Source organism: Dreissena polymorpha, chromosome 1 (genome assembly GCF_020536995.1).
Source record: "Dreissena polymorpha isolate Duluth1 chromosome 1, UMN_Dpol_1.0, whole genome shotgun sequence".
Lineage (NCBI taxonomy): Eukaryota > Metazoa > Mollusca > Bivalvia > Myida > Dreissenidae > Dreissena > Dreissena polymorpha.
The window spans coordinates 159,382,239-159,397,740 of NC_068355.1; the positions used below are offsets into that span (position 1 = coordinate 159,382,239).

The 15,502-nt window shown below is 34.4% G+C and overlaps 1 protein-coding gene across 1 annotated transcript; it reads right to left on the reverse strand.

Moving 5' to 3' along the window:
- Window positions 1–4,847: 4,847 nt before the first annotated feature.
- LOC127858135 (uncharacterized) lies at window positions 4,848–14,439 on the reverse strand. Its single transcript, XM_052395064.1, has 8 exons — window positions 13,923–14,439; window positions 12,224–12,452; window positions 11,636–11,910; window positions 11,297–11,443; window positions 10,654–10,985; window positions 7,831–9,069; window positions 7,372–7,606; window positions 4,848–7,114 (listed from the first exon to the last, which is right to left on the reverse strand). Exons 1-8 carry the CDS (start codon window positions 14,094–14,096, stop codon window positions 6,638–6,640), a joined length of 3,108 nt encoding a protein of 1,035 aa, XP_052251024.1. The 5' UTR covers window positions 14,097–14,439; the 3' UTR covers window positions 4,848–6,637.
- Window positions 14,440–15,502: the final 1,063 nt, after the last annotated feature.

The window sequence follows — 15,502 nt, forward strand, 5'->3', positions numbered from 1 at the left end:
CTGAGTCCAGATGTGAAACACTTGGTATCCCTCGTAAGAAGACTACTGCATCAGTCAAAGATTCGCAAATCGAGCCATGGGCATGTTAAAGTTCCTTCTTGCCTTTCAAAAACATACAATTAAAAATTAATTGCTTCTCTTTTTTATACAAATGACCATGTGTTAGCTGTAATAAAGCATATTGCTCAGTATGAAACAGTGCTTATAATATTAAATCATGTTAGATTTTAATTTAAAATGTCTTATATGCTAACATATCTGGGCGGCGGTCAGATTAATTGGTTTCTTTTTCATCAAAACTGAGCAGTCGAAATTGCATTATCTTAAATTCCAAGAGACTAAGGGTGAGCACGATAAAATGAAAGCCTTTTTAAGACATATACTGGTGCGGTGCCTAAATCCGACAAATTTGGAAGTCAAACGATATCTTTAAACGTAGTGAACGGATCGGCCCAATTACGTACACAAGGTAAGTTCCATATGCATTTGCTGGCATGTTTGGGTTCATTTAATTAATTGGCATTGTAAAAACTTTGTAAAAGTACCTTAATGCGCCATCCCTTTTGGAAAAGCTCAAATTTCTTGAAATGTTTACTTCATGTTATATATTTTCCAAAGCAACTCCAGTTTAGTTCAAAACAAAAACGAAATTTCTTTGTATGGAGTTCATTTTAATATTTTTGGGTAAATCTTTGATAGAAAACTACGTGTATATTCTAAGCTTATACTACTCAATGCTATCGTTTATTCCAACTCAATAACAGGCAGTAGTTTGTCGTCAATATAGTTTGCAATTTTTTTATTTATTCCTTAGTATTTCTAATACGCATTTCTCATTTGTAGAGCTCTGGCATATGTGTTATTTTGCTTTATTCGTATTGATATTTAAACATAAAAATGTATAATAAAAAGGTGTATGCTCATAGCTCAATGGCTGGATAAACCATGGAGATACTTCGGGGCGAATTGCGAATGCGCAGTAAGATACATATCTTTACCCAGTCTCATATATTCATTATAATGCCGTTAGTAATCAATAAATCAAAACGAACAAATGATTATTTAGTATCGTTCCTGTATTCGTTACTTACGAAGAGGAAGAACTTGTACTTTCTAAATCATCGGGACATTGATTCATAAAACAAAATAACGTCATCGACAAATAAATAATTTTACTATTTAAATCAATTTGATACGATTTTCCTATGCACATAGTGGCTTGAATTTTGTATGAAAAGCAGAATATTATCGTTTTTAAAACCTGGGTTTCTTTTCATCGAATATCACGAATCACATTAATTTTTGCAAGATGCGACACAAGATGATGCTGAAAAGGGGCAATGTGAAAAGTTGAACGACTCCAGCGACATTTTGTAATAATTAAATAGATTTAAGGAATGTCTTAGTCTTAGCACATATTAGTACAATGTGTAATGTTTCAGAGTAAAAATCTATAAAATTGCCAGTACATATTAAAGAAATATATTGATTGAAGCCATCATTCAAAGCACTTAAGCACATTGGTGAACGTTGGGATGGGAGGGGCTAAATGAATTTGGAGGATACTAGATGTAGGTTAATAACAGCATATCCGATTACCGGTATGAGTTTAACGTTTTTACTATTTCACTACAATTCGAAAAATATGGAAGGCATCATCAATGCATGAAAAAAATATGTTTCTAAAGCTTTTAATTTGAAAAAATCAACAAATTTACGGCGAACTATTTTCACTACACATGTATCTACCGTTTTTCGCACCGGGTCATACTGACAATACTTCTAAAACGTCAAAGTTATTAACCTTGGTTTTCGTAAAAATTAGACATATAACCAATGCGAAAAGACAATGATTGCAAACTACACCAAACATTAAAAGAGTGTACAAACATTTGCGTGATCGTTTTCAGATGCTTTCCACGTTTCAACACAATGTAAATGTAGTTCTGTGATTTAATTAAACCGCGCACTCATAAATTGCATGTTTGGTTTATGGATAAAAATCAATCAGAGCATATATATATATTTCATGGAATGCTGTTTGCATTACGCAATTCTATCGGAACATAGATTGTGTTGAATTAAAAGCTGGTACCTGGTACAACAACTAACAATGTAGAGTAAAGCAAGCAGAACAATTATAACTATGCAAATTGCTTGGTATTTGTATTTACCTCCCTTTAAAGAAAAGTAGTACTTTAAACTGTGACATGTCATTCGATAACTCCTATACATGACGTTGATATCCATAGGTAGATTACGTCTAATTATTTGAGCTAGTAATTCGATATGGTGTAATATGTATTTATAGAATGTTTGGTTTCCCAAATGATGAGTGCTGTTGATTGTATGACATTCCAAATGATGTACTCAAGGAAGGGAATACCCCAACGAGTTTACTGTTAAAGCAGTAAGGTCCGCCGCTTCAGCATAAGTAATTCACGAACGCACGTGCGTACAATCGGCTGCAAAACAGGGGACTTACAATAGTAATAGTAATAATGGTAAAAAAAGATTATACGGTCATGCACCGCAAAGTCGAATGTCATGAATCGACGCAATAACTGTAAGATCTGCAGTGGAATGAGACGCATCAAAGGTCCTTGGTTGTATATTAAAAGGAATGTTCTAAGTCCATTTTATCAACATATGTGATTTTAATTACCCCTCCCCCCCCCCCGGCAAAGGCGGTGGGATATAGAACTGACGTTGTCCGTCTGTTTGGCGGATCGTCCGTCTGTCATAAACTTGTATTTGCTATATATCAGAAACTATGCAAGTTACCAACATGAAACTTGATGGGTGCTTATATATCAATGTGGAGAAATGCTATGCATAAGAAAAATAACCATACACTTTCTTAAACAAAGAGTCATTTCCCAATGGTTTTTTTTGTATGATGTAACTTTCAGGGCTGTATCTCAGATACCACACAATATTAATTTAAACACGTAACTTCATGGGTGTTTTGATATCAACGATGAGAATGATCATGATTAAGAACCATAATCCTACACTTTCTTTAATAAAAGTTATAGCCCTTAATTGTTTTTGTATAATGTAACTTAACTAGGCGATATCTCAGATACGATACAAAATGTCAACGTGAAACTTCTTGTGTGTGTAGAGATCAATGAAAATAAGTGCCATGCGCAAGAACCATATCCCTACACTTTCTTTAATAAGTTATTGCCCTTTGTTGATTTTGTATGAAATAACATTTTAAGGCTATATCTCACATATGATACAAGATAACGACATGAAACTTCATGGATGTAAAGATATCAATAAGGTATTGCATTGCATAAAAACGATTGTCCTTACCTTTATTTTGTTTTATTATGTCGTACATCAAGGTATTTGCATCCATCAATAAAAATATTCGGCGGGGAATATCAATTCAACAAATTTGCTTGTTATTATTATGTATTATGTATTATGTTATGCTTTAATAACTTTTTATTGTGGCGAATTTTGTAGCGACGTTATGTCGTGTGAAATTTATGTTGTAGTTAATTTAGATTGAAGTGAATTTCTGTTGCCGGGACTTTCTTATGTAGAGACTTTCTGATGAAGTTACATTCAAGTTAGTTACTTTCTATGTCTATGTATTTTGATTTATTCTAGATTAAGCGTTAGACATGCCTATGAAGAAAATGTAATTGAAAGTTTTCACTAGAACTCAATACCTCGAGAATTATAATTAGAAAAAAATGATAATAAAACAATAAAAGTTGTTCACAGTGTGGTACAAGGGTCTAATTTACTTCGAACATATCGAATTTTAGACATGTCATTTTCAACTGACACTTTCTCATTGATAAAAAAGATCCGATATAATAATCCTTGATTTTCGGAAAAGGGGAAAATGTTCGACATAAATTGTTGGAAAGAGTCAACACTTCCACAGCGAACAGGACTTTTAAAGTATACCAGACAAATAATTCCTCTTAATATTTTGAAATAGCCGACAGAAACATGCTATTTTTCGAGAGTTAAATCCCGTAATACCACATGTATTAAGTTTCACGCACACTGTCTTAAAGGTCACGGCTTAAAGTATATTACATGGATACTGTCACAGCAAAAAGCTACTCAAGCTCTGTGTCACAGTGTCTGTGTTAAAGGGGCCTTTTCACAGATTTTTACAGATATTGAAGTTTGTGATTAAATGCTTTATATTAATAAATGTTAACTTTGGATATAAAAAGCTCCAGTAAAAAAAAAACAAGAATGAAATTAAAGAAAGAAAAAAGTAACCCTAAACTGGGCTCGAACCACTGACGCTCGATTGGTCATTGTCGGCTCGGGTGCTACGTACACGTACCCCGGGTACATGTAAGTATACTTACATGTACCTCGGGTACAGTAAATATACTCAAACGTACCCGGCCGATATTAGACTGTACCCGAGTTTTTATTCCCGCCAAAAATCAGATGTCGTAAAACGCGCTACCGATTACCGTCATTACGAAACAAACTTTTTTTTAAAACTGCTTTTTGAGTATGAGTTTCGATAATATAGAAGCCATTTAACAGAAATTTGACATAAAAATGAACATAATTGATTTAAAAAAAATAGCCGACAAAAACCGATTTAGCGTAAAAATTCCCAATTACGTTTTAGTATATATACCGTGCCCGGGGGACATGTAAGTATGCTTTAGTGTACCCGGGGTACATGTAAGTAGTACCCGAGTCGACAATGACCAATCGAGCACCACTGACCCCTGGAGTAATAGTATATCGCCTAGACCACTCGGCCATCTGCGCTCATACAATGAATGATGTATTTTATACTTCACATAAGCAATCCTCGTAATGTCACAAAACACAACAAAAGCAACAAAACTCTCCAATTTATTCAATCGTTTCGCGTTGCAACGCTTTATAATGTTCAGGTTTTTAAATCGTCAACAGATGCATATAATTGATATTTTAGAGCATGGTGGATGTTTAGTATTACTGTTTCCTCACAAATATCATAACTACAACGACAATTTACTAAAACGTGAAAAGGTCCCTTTAAATAACTCATTAGGGTGTGATGTAACACTTAGAACGAGTACTAATGCGAGCTTAAGGATATTTTAAGATCAAATAAAACGTTAATGAATGAAACATATCACAATTTCATAGAAATGGCCATAGACAATCTACGCGATGAGATTTTAATACAAATGCGAATGTTTCTATTTTCTCAAGTAGAAATCTCATGCATTCACATAGACATGTACACTATTATCGACATTTAAATTTGTTGTTTTGAACTTCATTTAAGTAAATAATATTATTTACACTTTTCATGCCTCGTTCATATTCGTGTGTTGGTTTAAGTTTAAGACAATAAATTATCGACCAATTAAATTGTTTATGGTTTGCTTTAAGGAGTTCAAAGAAAGCATACGCGTTATGATCGCAAAACTTAAAAACACAACTAATTTAATTATTAATACTTTCAGAGGGGATAATCACGTGATAGTCGATTTGGCGACGTCAATGCCGAGACAGGTATTTTTCGCCATTTTATACCCTTAATTACTTTCGTTTTATTTTTAAATGACGCTCACCTCCCAGCCATATCAGAAAAAGGCCATTTTGACTATTACTTGATAACTCCCTCTGACTTTGTAGGTAAACCAATAAAAAGTTATCTTGCATAATACTGAAATTTTGGTATATTTGATTGCGCGGTCCGCGGATGTCTCTTTAAGTTATGTTGCGGTTTGAGTCGAATTACACAGACACAGACACAATCAGATAGGTAAAATAAACAATTCGCTTATTTTTATCGTTGATTTTTGACACACATATTTGAATATTTTACAGCATAATAGCGGGATTTAGGTTTAAAAAAAAAGAAAAGAACTATTTCAAGCAAATATAAACATTTGATAGAAATAAATACTTGCAAACAAAGTTCATTTTCAACATATCAACATACTAAATACCTTTAAGTAAAATCGAAAACTATGTATAATATGTTTTAATACTATTTAGTTCTATAGTTTACATATATTAATATGTTTAAAGTCAAACAATTGCCAACATAATTAAAACTAAATTTAAACAAACATAATACAAAAACAACATTGAATAGCTACTTATAGTAACTACAATGGAGATTAATCTGCGTGGACTGGCATTAACAAACGACATTTGGTCATTAAAGAAATACAAACAGCTGATTTATCGCATCATAAATCAAACAAATTGCGAATTACATATGATTGCAGTAAGCGTTTAAGTTTGACATAGGACGTTATGCACACCCTTGTTTATGCATCTATAATAGATTAAATTTGCGCCTCGCTTTTGGAAAACCGGACTTAATACATTTGCGTGGCTCTTGTTGTTCATATCATTGCGGAGTAAATTTACAAAATTCCTAACAAAATAGTTATTGCAAAACAACAGTTCAGTAAACAATCACGGAATACTCCAAGTTGCTCAAATTTTGTCATTAAGCCCCTCATGTTGTAGACATAAAACAGACATTTTTTTCATAAACAAACCAACATCATGTAGGTATCTAGATTACAACCCTTTGTTAATTATTTCTTTGCGTATATGATTAGTAAGATATATTCTGGCACCTTCAGTTATAAATCGATTTTATTTATTTTGGCTGAACTCGTCAATGCATATTTCTGCAGAATACTCCTCTCGGTGGGCGCCAGCTAGCTTCTCTGACTGACCGTCTGGAAGCTTTCGACAGATCGTCACCGAATAGCTGAAGTTGGTTGAGTATAGTGCTGATCGTTGACCTTTCGCTATTCAACTTCTTCACGCAAATCTGGACGAGGCGAACAACTGTACTGGGGAGTCCCCCGCTATCCTGGTCTAAACGCAACATGGCCTCAGGGTTAAGGTCTTGAACAAAATCACGAATTCTGTAAGACCTTTGAGCATCGAACGCCAGTCGATCGTACATCAGTTCATACATCAACAGTCCGAACCCATACACGTCTCCAGATGTGATGTACAATTCATCGTTCAAGACCTCATGAGGCAGGTATACGAAGTTGCCCACCTTTGCTTCACCGTCAATGGGGAACGACGCCTTTCGTGGTACACACGCCCCTGTAAGCTTTACGTCTCCTTTCTCTGTGACCTATTGAACAAAATCAACTTGTTCATAAAAAGAACTATTGGCAACACATTTTAATAAAAATAAAACGAATGTGTTTATTAAGCAATGAGAAAGATCGTATCATTATGAAATATAGGAATAATGAAACTCGAAAAGTGTTATCAAGAATAGCTCGCTATCATCCTTTAGATTTTTTCACAACCATTATTGGGTTAAAGGGTGTAAAAAAACAAATGTGGCCTATAATAACTGAATATATGATGTAAATTCTACATTACTGTTATGGTATGTTGTGAAATCTCCATGTGTACAAGCCCCATTGAATGGAGGTTTAACAGTCCGTTGGCTGTTTCGAGCAAAACCTTGTGAAAATAATTGTCCGGTTTGTCGTAATTGTTCAGAAACTTCGACAGTGACACCAGTCTTTGATCAAATATATACGCAGGAATTATTGCATCGGTGTGATGTATTCCCAAGAACTCGGCCAGATGGGAGTCTGTACTCAAGAGTGATCTGTAATTAGACACAACATTTGGCATGTTTATTATGAAGTCGAAATGTACTCAAATTATATGTATAAAAACACTATGTTACATATGAGGATTCAAATTAGTCCTTTAAAATTTTGTGTTTTCATTTCGATGTTTATCATTATGAGATTTATCTAATTTATCACGTCCATCGAGCCAATGATCTTATACTCGATCTCTGCATTAAAACACATATATTATATGTACCTCAGTTTTGCGACCTCGCGTTGGTTGCATCTCATGCCGGACGCTGTCGTGTACAATTTTATCGTTATTGGCCTCTCCGCCCCATCTCTCTGAAAAACCCCAGCATGCAAATAGGTCCACAGACCGTGGGGAGCATCTCTTGCGATAGGCCATTCGATACTTGGCTCATCTTGCTTAATGATGCAGCTTACACGGAAAGTTTTATGGAGGCTCTGACCGTCACCAAGGTGGCCAGTTATGATGCGGATTTCACTAAGTTTGAAATCATTAACAAAAACATAACCTTCCCCGTAATGTTTGAGTATAGTTTTCAGCCCTTCAATTTCTTCTAGCATTTTTTCATACATATACGCATCTCGCTTGTGATCCACGGCGAGTTCTTCGAGTTTATCCAAAAGCCCTACGTTCGCATTAATGAGTGTAGGTATCTTTTTTTCCAGAAGATCAATCATGTCGGAAGGCCTTTGCATTAGAACTTCCAGCAAAATGTCTAATGGGCCCTTTCCGTTGTGTTTCTTATTTTTCAATAACTTTGACAGCAACTTTTCTGATCGCCTCCCAGCCCATTGCACCGGATCTTTTTCGAATTTAAATGCCTCCTTCTTCCTCCCAAACGCAAAGAATGGTTTAATTCTATGAGATAATTTCACAGGCAGTTTGTCAGGTACTTCAATCAGACTTGGTTTCAAACTGACACGTTTAAATGACGTTCGCCGGGTTTCGCTATCCGAGGAACCGGTTGACTGTTTGGTAGCATCGATTGCATTCTCCGATGACGTAATTTCAGCTTGCAAAACGCCAAGTTTTGTCTCGATGCATTCTACTATTTCCGCTTCAATCTTATCAATGTTGTTGTTTTCAAAACTCCAGTCTTCCAGTTCTGTATATACTCTATCGTAAAAGGCTGTGTCAACGCGTTGTTTGATCCATAACCAGTGACTTGCATGACGAATTTCGGACGTCACCTGCGGTATTTCGCCGTTTTTCCACGACGAAGTAAGGCGCATTTTTGTCATAGGTTGTAGCAGGTGCCTTTGAAGCTCGTGCGATATCTTGTTAGTTTGATCCACAACTTCCGCCCGGAGTTCCTTAATGACGTCATCAGTATCAGTCTCTAATTTCTTCAATCTATTTCTGTGCCTACGCGATCGTTCAGTGTTTTCTCGTTGTGACAGCGCCAGTCGTGTTGTCGCAGATTTCATTACATGACTAACTCGTTGAAGAACATGCTCAATCCATCTGTATAAGATACAAAGATTAGCAACTTTCATCCTTATTCAGACGATTCTGCTGAAATAACATAGTATAATAATAATAATAATAATAATAATAATAATAATAATAATAATAATAATAATCTCTTTATTTTCCGAAGGTAACTCATTTAAACAACACATTGATACAAAGTCATGCAAACAGTTTAACAATGGCAATCTTATTTTCAATGAGGCCTTCAAACAACTATGGTATGTATAATGCATTTCTACATTATAATGCAAACATGTAGACTTTGACGGACATAAGAGTACTGTACCAGTGTAATAGAAGTGTTATAAAAAGCAATTCTATTATATGACTTCTCTTATATTATTAATTTATCTTCCAATATTGAAATGGTCTCAAGGAACAAATATTTATTAACAGAAAGTATTTAAGAATATAAATGTATTGTTGATTACATTTTCCCATATGCACACACTCTAACGCACGCACGCACACACACACGCGCGAACGCACACACCTATACACACACACACACACACACACACACTTATACAATTACCATATTCTTAATTAACACGACCAATAACAAAAAGTTAACAAAAACAGCCGCGTACATTATTGTACAAAGTCAGAGTTTAAAAACGTGGAATACATAATTCTTGAAATAGTTTACGATTGATAGAAGTGGCTGATATACACAAATATTATAATTACAGAAAACAATATTCATGACCAGTGTTGTTCACAATAGGATATGAAATTACACAACTGTTATGAAGAATAGCCTGCACCTCCTTGCTATATAAATAGTTTGAAAAAGCAATATGTATATTTGTTTGCAGGAATTAAATCTACAGTAATCATTACGACACTTATGGAGGAGTATTTGACTTTTGAAAAAGAGGAAAACAGAAAAATGTTACTACGCGTGAGATTCATTTTGCGCCTCAAAGAGGAAATATTTCTTAAGCCTATGTTTGAAAGTGGTGAGAGTGAGAGATTGGCGAATACTAACCGGTATGTGGTTCCATATTTCCATACCAGAGTAACTAAACGACTTTTTTAAAAGGTTTGAGTGAGGTGTTTTATGCGTCAAATCATTGTTTGATATCGATCTTAAATTGTAATTATTGTTTTTCACCAGTTTTATCAAGTCGTCAATATATGTGGGCGTTAAATTATGAAGAGATTTGTAAATAATTATACCTGTGAAATATTTACATCTGTTTTCAAAAGAAAGCCATTGTATCTTTTGTGATGAATCATAATCATTTATATTTTAGTCATTACGTAATATTACTCTTAAAAACCTTCTTTGCAGTTTTGATATTCTGTTTATGCCTCTAGTATTTGCATTTTGCCATGTGACACATCCATAATCAATAATTGGTGTTACATACGCATTATAGAACATAATTTTCATCTCAGGTGTTAGCAAATATTGTATACGCCTGAAGAGTGATAATTTCGAAACAAGTTTTGAACAAGTTTATTGCATACTAAAAGCACTAAAATAATTAACACATTTCATTTATAGATGTTCATGTAATGTATGAATGAGTTTCAAGAAGCAATAAGTACATACACAATGAAACTTACTTGTAATAAACCCGGAGACGGCGTTCTGTGACATACGAATACAGCCTGCTTAGAGAGTCGAGGAGAGTCCGGAAGTTATCACTGATGTAATCAGGGTGAGCTGTTATATCGCGTTTGGCATTCTGCGCGGAAAAAAATACTATTTTCGAGTCATCGAACTGCGGGTAACAGCTCTTCAGTTTAGATTGTATATGGTACTTGACCGTTTCTTTTGCCGATTCCTCAACGACGTCGAATCTGTTGGCTACAAACAGGGCGGCTTTGGGATCAAACGGAAGAGCTTTGTCGTTCTTCTTTTGTTGTTGCATAACGAGTTTTAGTAATTGAAGGAGCTGAAATGATATTCCCCCTTATTGAATTTTGATTGTCCATAGATGGTTACATGTTTGTGTTCAGCAGGTGTTATCCATTACAACCCATAACACGAAACTGTCAAATTGCTTAATATTTTTTATCGGAATTTTCATGAAATATTTTTTTAAATGTTATAGATTTCATACAAGTTTTACAGACCGCGAACATCCTATTCACAACAACAGTAAAACTAAGGTTGACCTATATATATAAATGTTTGTCCTAATGAATTTCCGTTGTATTTTATAACTGTATTTTAAAATTTCAAATTTAATAAACGGATGCATACCCTGTCTTCCTGAACACCACCGGCATTGTCGGAGAATATTACGTAGATGAAGCCGAGTATGTCATTCTCGGCTATGTACTCCATTAAATAGTTTTCCAAAAAGTCGTTCTCACCAATACCCGGTGAATCCGTTAGAACAAGGCCACCCTGTAAAAGTTGTTTAGTTGCATTTTTATTATACAACACATAATTTATTCGCTAACACATAAACATCTGAAAAACATTAAAAGCTGTGGGAACACCATTTTACACAGCCAGCTCAAAAATAAAAAAACGTCTTAATTATGTATACAACTAGTAAGGTTCATTATGCTTGAACATAAATGATATGCGTATTACCTTAAGGATATCTAATGGCAAATAGGCTCGTGCTTCCTTCACCCCGTGGTCAACCTCCCTCTCTTTCCCACGAGGAAATGCGATCTTGTGAAACTCATCAAGGCTTTCCGTCTCAAAAATGGGCCTGCTTTGGTCCTTGTAGATAACTTCGAACTGTCGCCGTAGGCCGTATCGTACAGAGGTGATGAGAGAGGTACAACATATGGCGCTTGCTGGGAGAATGTCCATCCCGAACAACACGTTCAAGAAACTTGATTTGCCGGCATTTGTTTCGCCTTAAGAAAACATTTAATGATTTATTATATAGTTATAATATTATACTATATTGTTTTATCTTAAGAGTACATTTACTGATATGTAATATAATTTTCAAATATATTGATAGACATCGATACTTTAGTCGAAGAAAAATCTCTTCATCATCTGAACAATGCTTTTACAAAGGTGTAGAATAGCACGCCACCGTTACATCAAACACCAATATTCAATACTGTTGGTAAGAAAAGATCACAATATTAATCATTTATATTTATTTACAATATCCCCCGGTGATAACGGGTATGGTTTAATCATTATAATATTTGATACCTGATACGAGCAGAACCACCTCGTCTTTCCCCAGCTCGCGAATGCGCTTGTTGCAGTCTTCCACAATGTTATCCGTTGTTCCTTCGCTGGAGAGAAAGTCGGGCACGAACTTCTGTCGTTCGGACTCATCGGAGGGCTGAACTATCCTCAGCAGTTTCTGGAACATCTCGATCAATTGTTGTCGCTTAGCTTTGTCTTCTTTGCCATCACGAGCCACGGAATCGCTAATCTATCAAAAGTTAATTGAATCGGTATTATTTTGAATTTTGGTAGAAACATTTTTTTAAATAATAATTTGAGATAGGTTCTTAGTCAGCATTATTAACTAACGTTAAAATGTGTACTGTAACCACATGCAGCTGTCAGTGTAATTAATGGTTTCACATTGCCATTTTAAATGATACCACAAAATCGCCTAATGATAAAGTTAGATATAGTTTACTTCGCATATTTAGACATATTGTGAGCGTTTATAAATTTCAGGAGTGCATTTTTAATTTGAATCCTGTCCATACTACATATTTCTCTTAACGTAATCGAATTTCATGAAAAAATAAAAGCTTTGCAAGCATTTATTTAACATGGTTTCATGTATCATCACATATGGACAAACACATGACATCGCCAGCTTCGTTTCTTAAAGGAGACAAAGTTTATTATTGAAAGGTGAAACAGGTATATTGACTAAATTATTTAAACAAATAGACTTTAACTTGCGTGTTTTGTATACACATTTACACAATACGCAAAACTGCAACTTCTTCAAAAATATAATAAATCATTTGTGTGAACGATTAAATTGCATTTCTATTAAAAGAACACAAAATAACAACTAAATTCAATTTCGTCACTGTCTGAGATTTAAACATATATAAATACAAATAATGCAGTAAAATAAACGTGAACGCATGTCCATGTATGCTGAAGACAACTCATTTGCACGTACTCATGTTGTAAATTGCAATATTAGCCACATAAGAATGCGTTCTAACAGACAAGTTGGTAGTTTAAAATCGGTCCTCTGTGGATTTCGACGGAAATCGGGTTATTGAGTAACACATTTGGATTTTCAGTGTAATCTTCATTAATAGCTCTCGAAATAAAGGATTATTTTTTTACAAAATCTCTGAAGTATGGCTCTGGCAACCAAAGTTTTGTCTATTCGATGAAGCTCGTTTTCAACGTATAAGAACTCTAAATTATTGCTTAAACTCACATAGTCGATAATCCGTCAATTCATTTGTATACAAGTATCATGCCGTTTTCGCGTTTCGAGTCAAATTACCGATACGTACTTTTCTGTTAGCATGTCATCCGAATACATGTATAACCAACTTTTTATTTGAACCGATCGATCAAGTGGCGTTCATTTACAGTCTTTTTTTATCAAATGATTTTTTTCTTGGGATTTTCTATTAAATAAGTCAAAATGTTTGTGTATACCAAACAAGTTTCAAGATGAACACAAAATATATATGACATAATCTTATACTAGACATATATGTGCATTATTTTCATTAAATTCTAGTACGTGTTTAGAAACATTATTTCCAAGTCCAACTTAGTACCTTTTTGTAAGAAAGATTGTGATAAACTAGAAACATGTTTAACAAAATCACTTCAATTTTATGAACATTTACATAATATCGAGTTTAAGTATATTATAAAAAAGGTGATTAGCCATAGTACAGCTACATACCATTTTCCTGTAACTGCCATGTTTTCTGGCAAGGTAATGCATTTTGAGACGTTTAACAATGTCTTCTAATGTTTCAAGTCCCACTGTGGGGATATCATACGTCTCACATATCTCAAACGCCGTCCCTATATCATCAAGCGCATCTATATCTTCTACTGTCAACATATGTTCCATTGTCTTTTTTTTAGATTTCCGATATTGTTTATATATTTAGAACTCTTTAATCTTCGCAGAGATCACTTCTATTCAGATGTATTCCACTGGTCTGATTTCGTTCTGTTTTTATTCCTGAATTTGGTAAAGTAAATACAAACATACTTTTCCGCATTTCAAAGGTATTAAGCCTAAACACGTCGCATTGTAGTACCGTAAACGTAACTGGATATACCAAACACTTTTCTACGTAAGAAGCATTTTTATTTTTTAATAGCAACACCATAATAGCTTAATGTGTAAGTATATCACGCATTCGTATGAGCGACATGTCATTTACGATGCTTGTTTGGCACAAGTTACATTAATTGTGGCACTGCGAGATGTGTATATAGCTATTTAATTACTTCATGTCGAGCCTTAGTATTTAAAGGCTCTATGGCGATTGGTTGATTTGAAAACTTCCGGGTACAGTGTTCTATTAATTCCTATTTTTAAAACCAATTATATCAAAAGCTAGTCTTCAATGTTTAACTTAGTTATTCAGAACATTCTATACTCCTAGTCTTTACACATAGGTTAAAAGTAGAAATTGCTTCAATTTCACTCAGTGGTTTGCGGTCTTTAAAAAAATCACGGTTGAAGCATTCTCAAAGCTTGTAATCTCTAAATGTATCGACCCGATTCGTTCCACAGTGAGATCCATTAATGATTGCATACGAAATCAGTTTATTATATTTCAAGTTAACATATAACATGGTTAGTGTGGTTAAAGTATAATTTGTTAAACACCTAGTAAAATTCAGAACATCGTGTATGCTGTAAATAATATCGGACTGCGAACGCAAAGATTTAAACATAGGAGTAATTCAAACAATTAGTTTGTGCATTTGTAATTCAGCCTTCTTATATATATGTCAATTGCATTAATCAGTCGGAATTTATTCAAACTTAACCTTTAGTTGCTCCTGGAATTTCGTTCTTCTTAAATTTGATGTTTTGTCATAGCGGTTCTGATTTAGTCCTCTACAAATGTCATAGTTTTTTGTTGCAAGTAAAATAAAATTCAGACTGGATATGTATTCTCTCTTTGATCTCTCTAGTTTCCAGCACGTTTATATCATTCTGCTGTGTTATTATACGTGCTATATTTTAGTTGCACTTGGCATTAATTTACATTTTAATTGGTGCTATGACTTAACAAAATTTCATCGTGCCGCCTCTTTCAGGGATGGGGGTGCGTTATATCATGGCAAATCTCCCCCCATTAACCACTTGCTTGGTCACCCTTAATTTAAAAAATGATGCTTTTATCGTGATTTTATTTTATGATGATCAAACAATTAAAGCCGTCATCAAGAATTAAAAGGGGGGGGGGGGGCTTTAATGACATAGCACAGTGAAAGCAAGCGTTAATATGTGAAGCA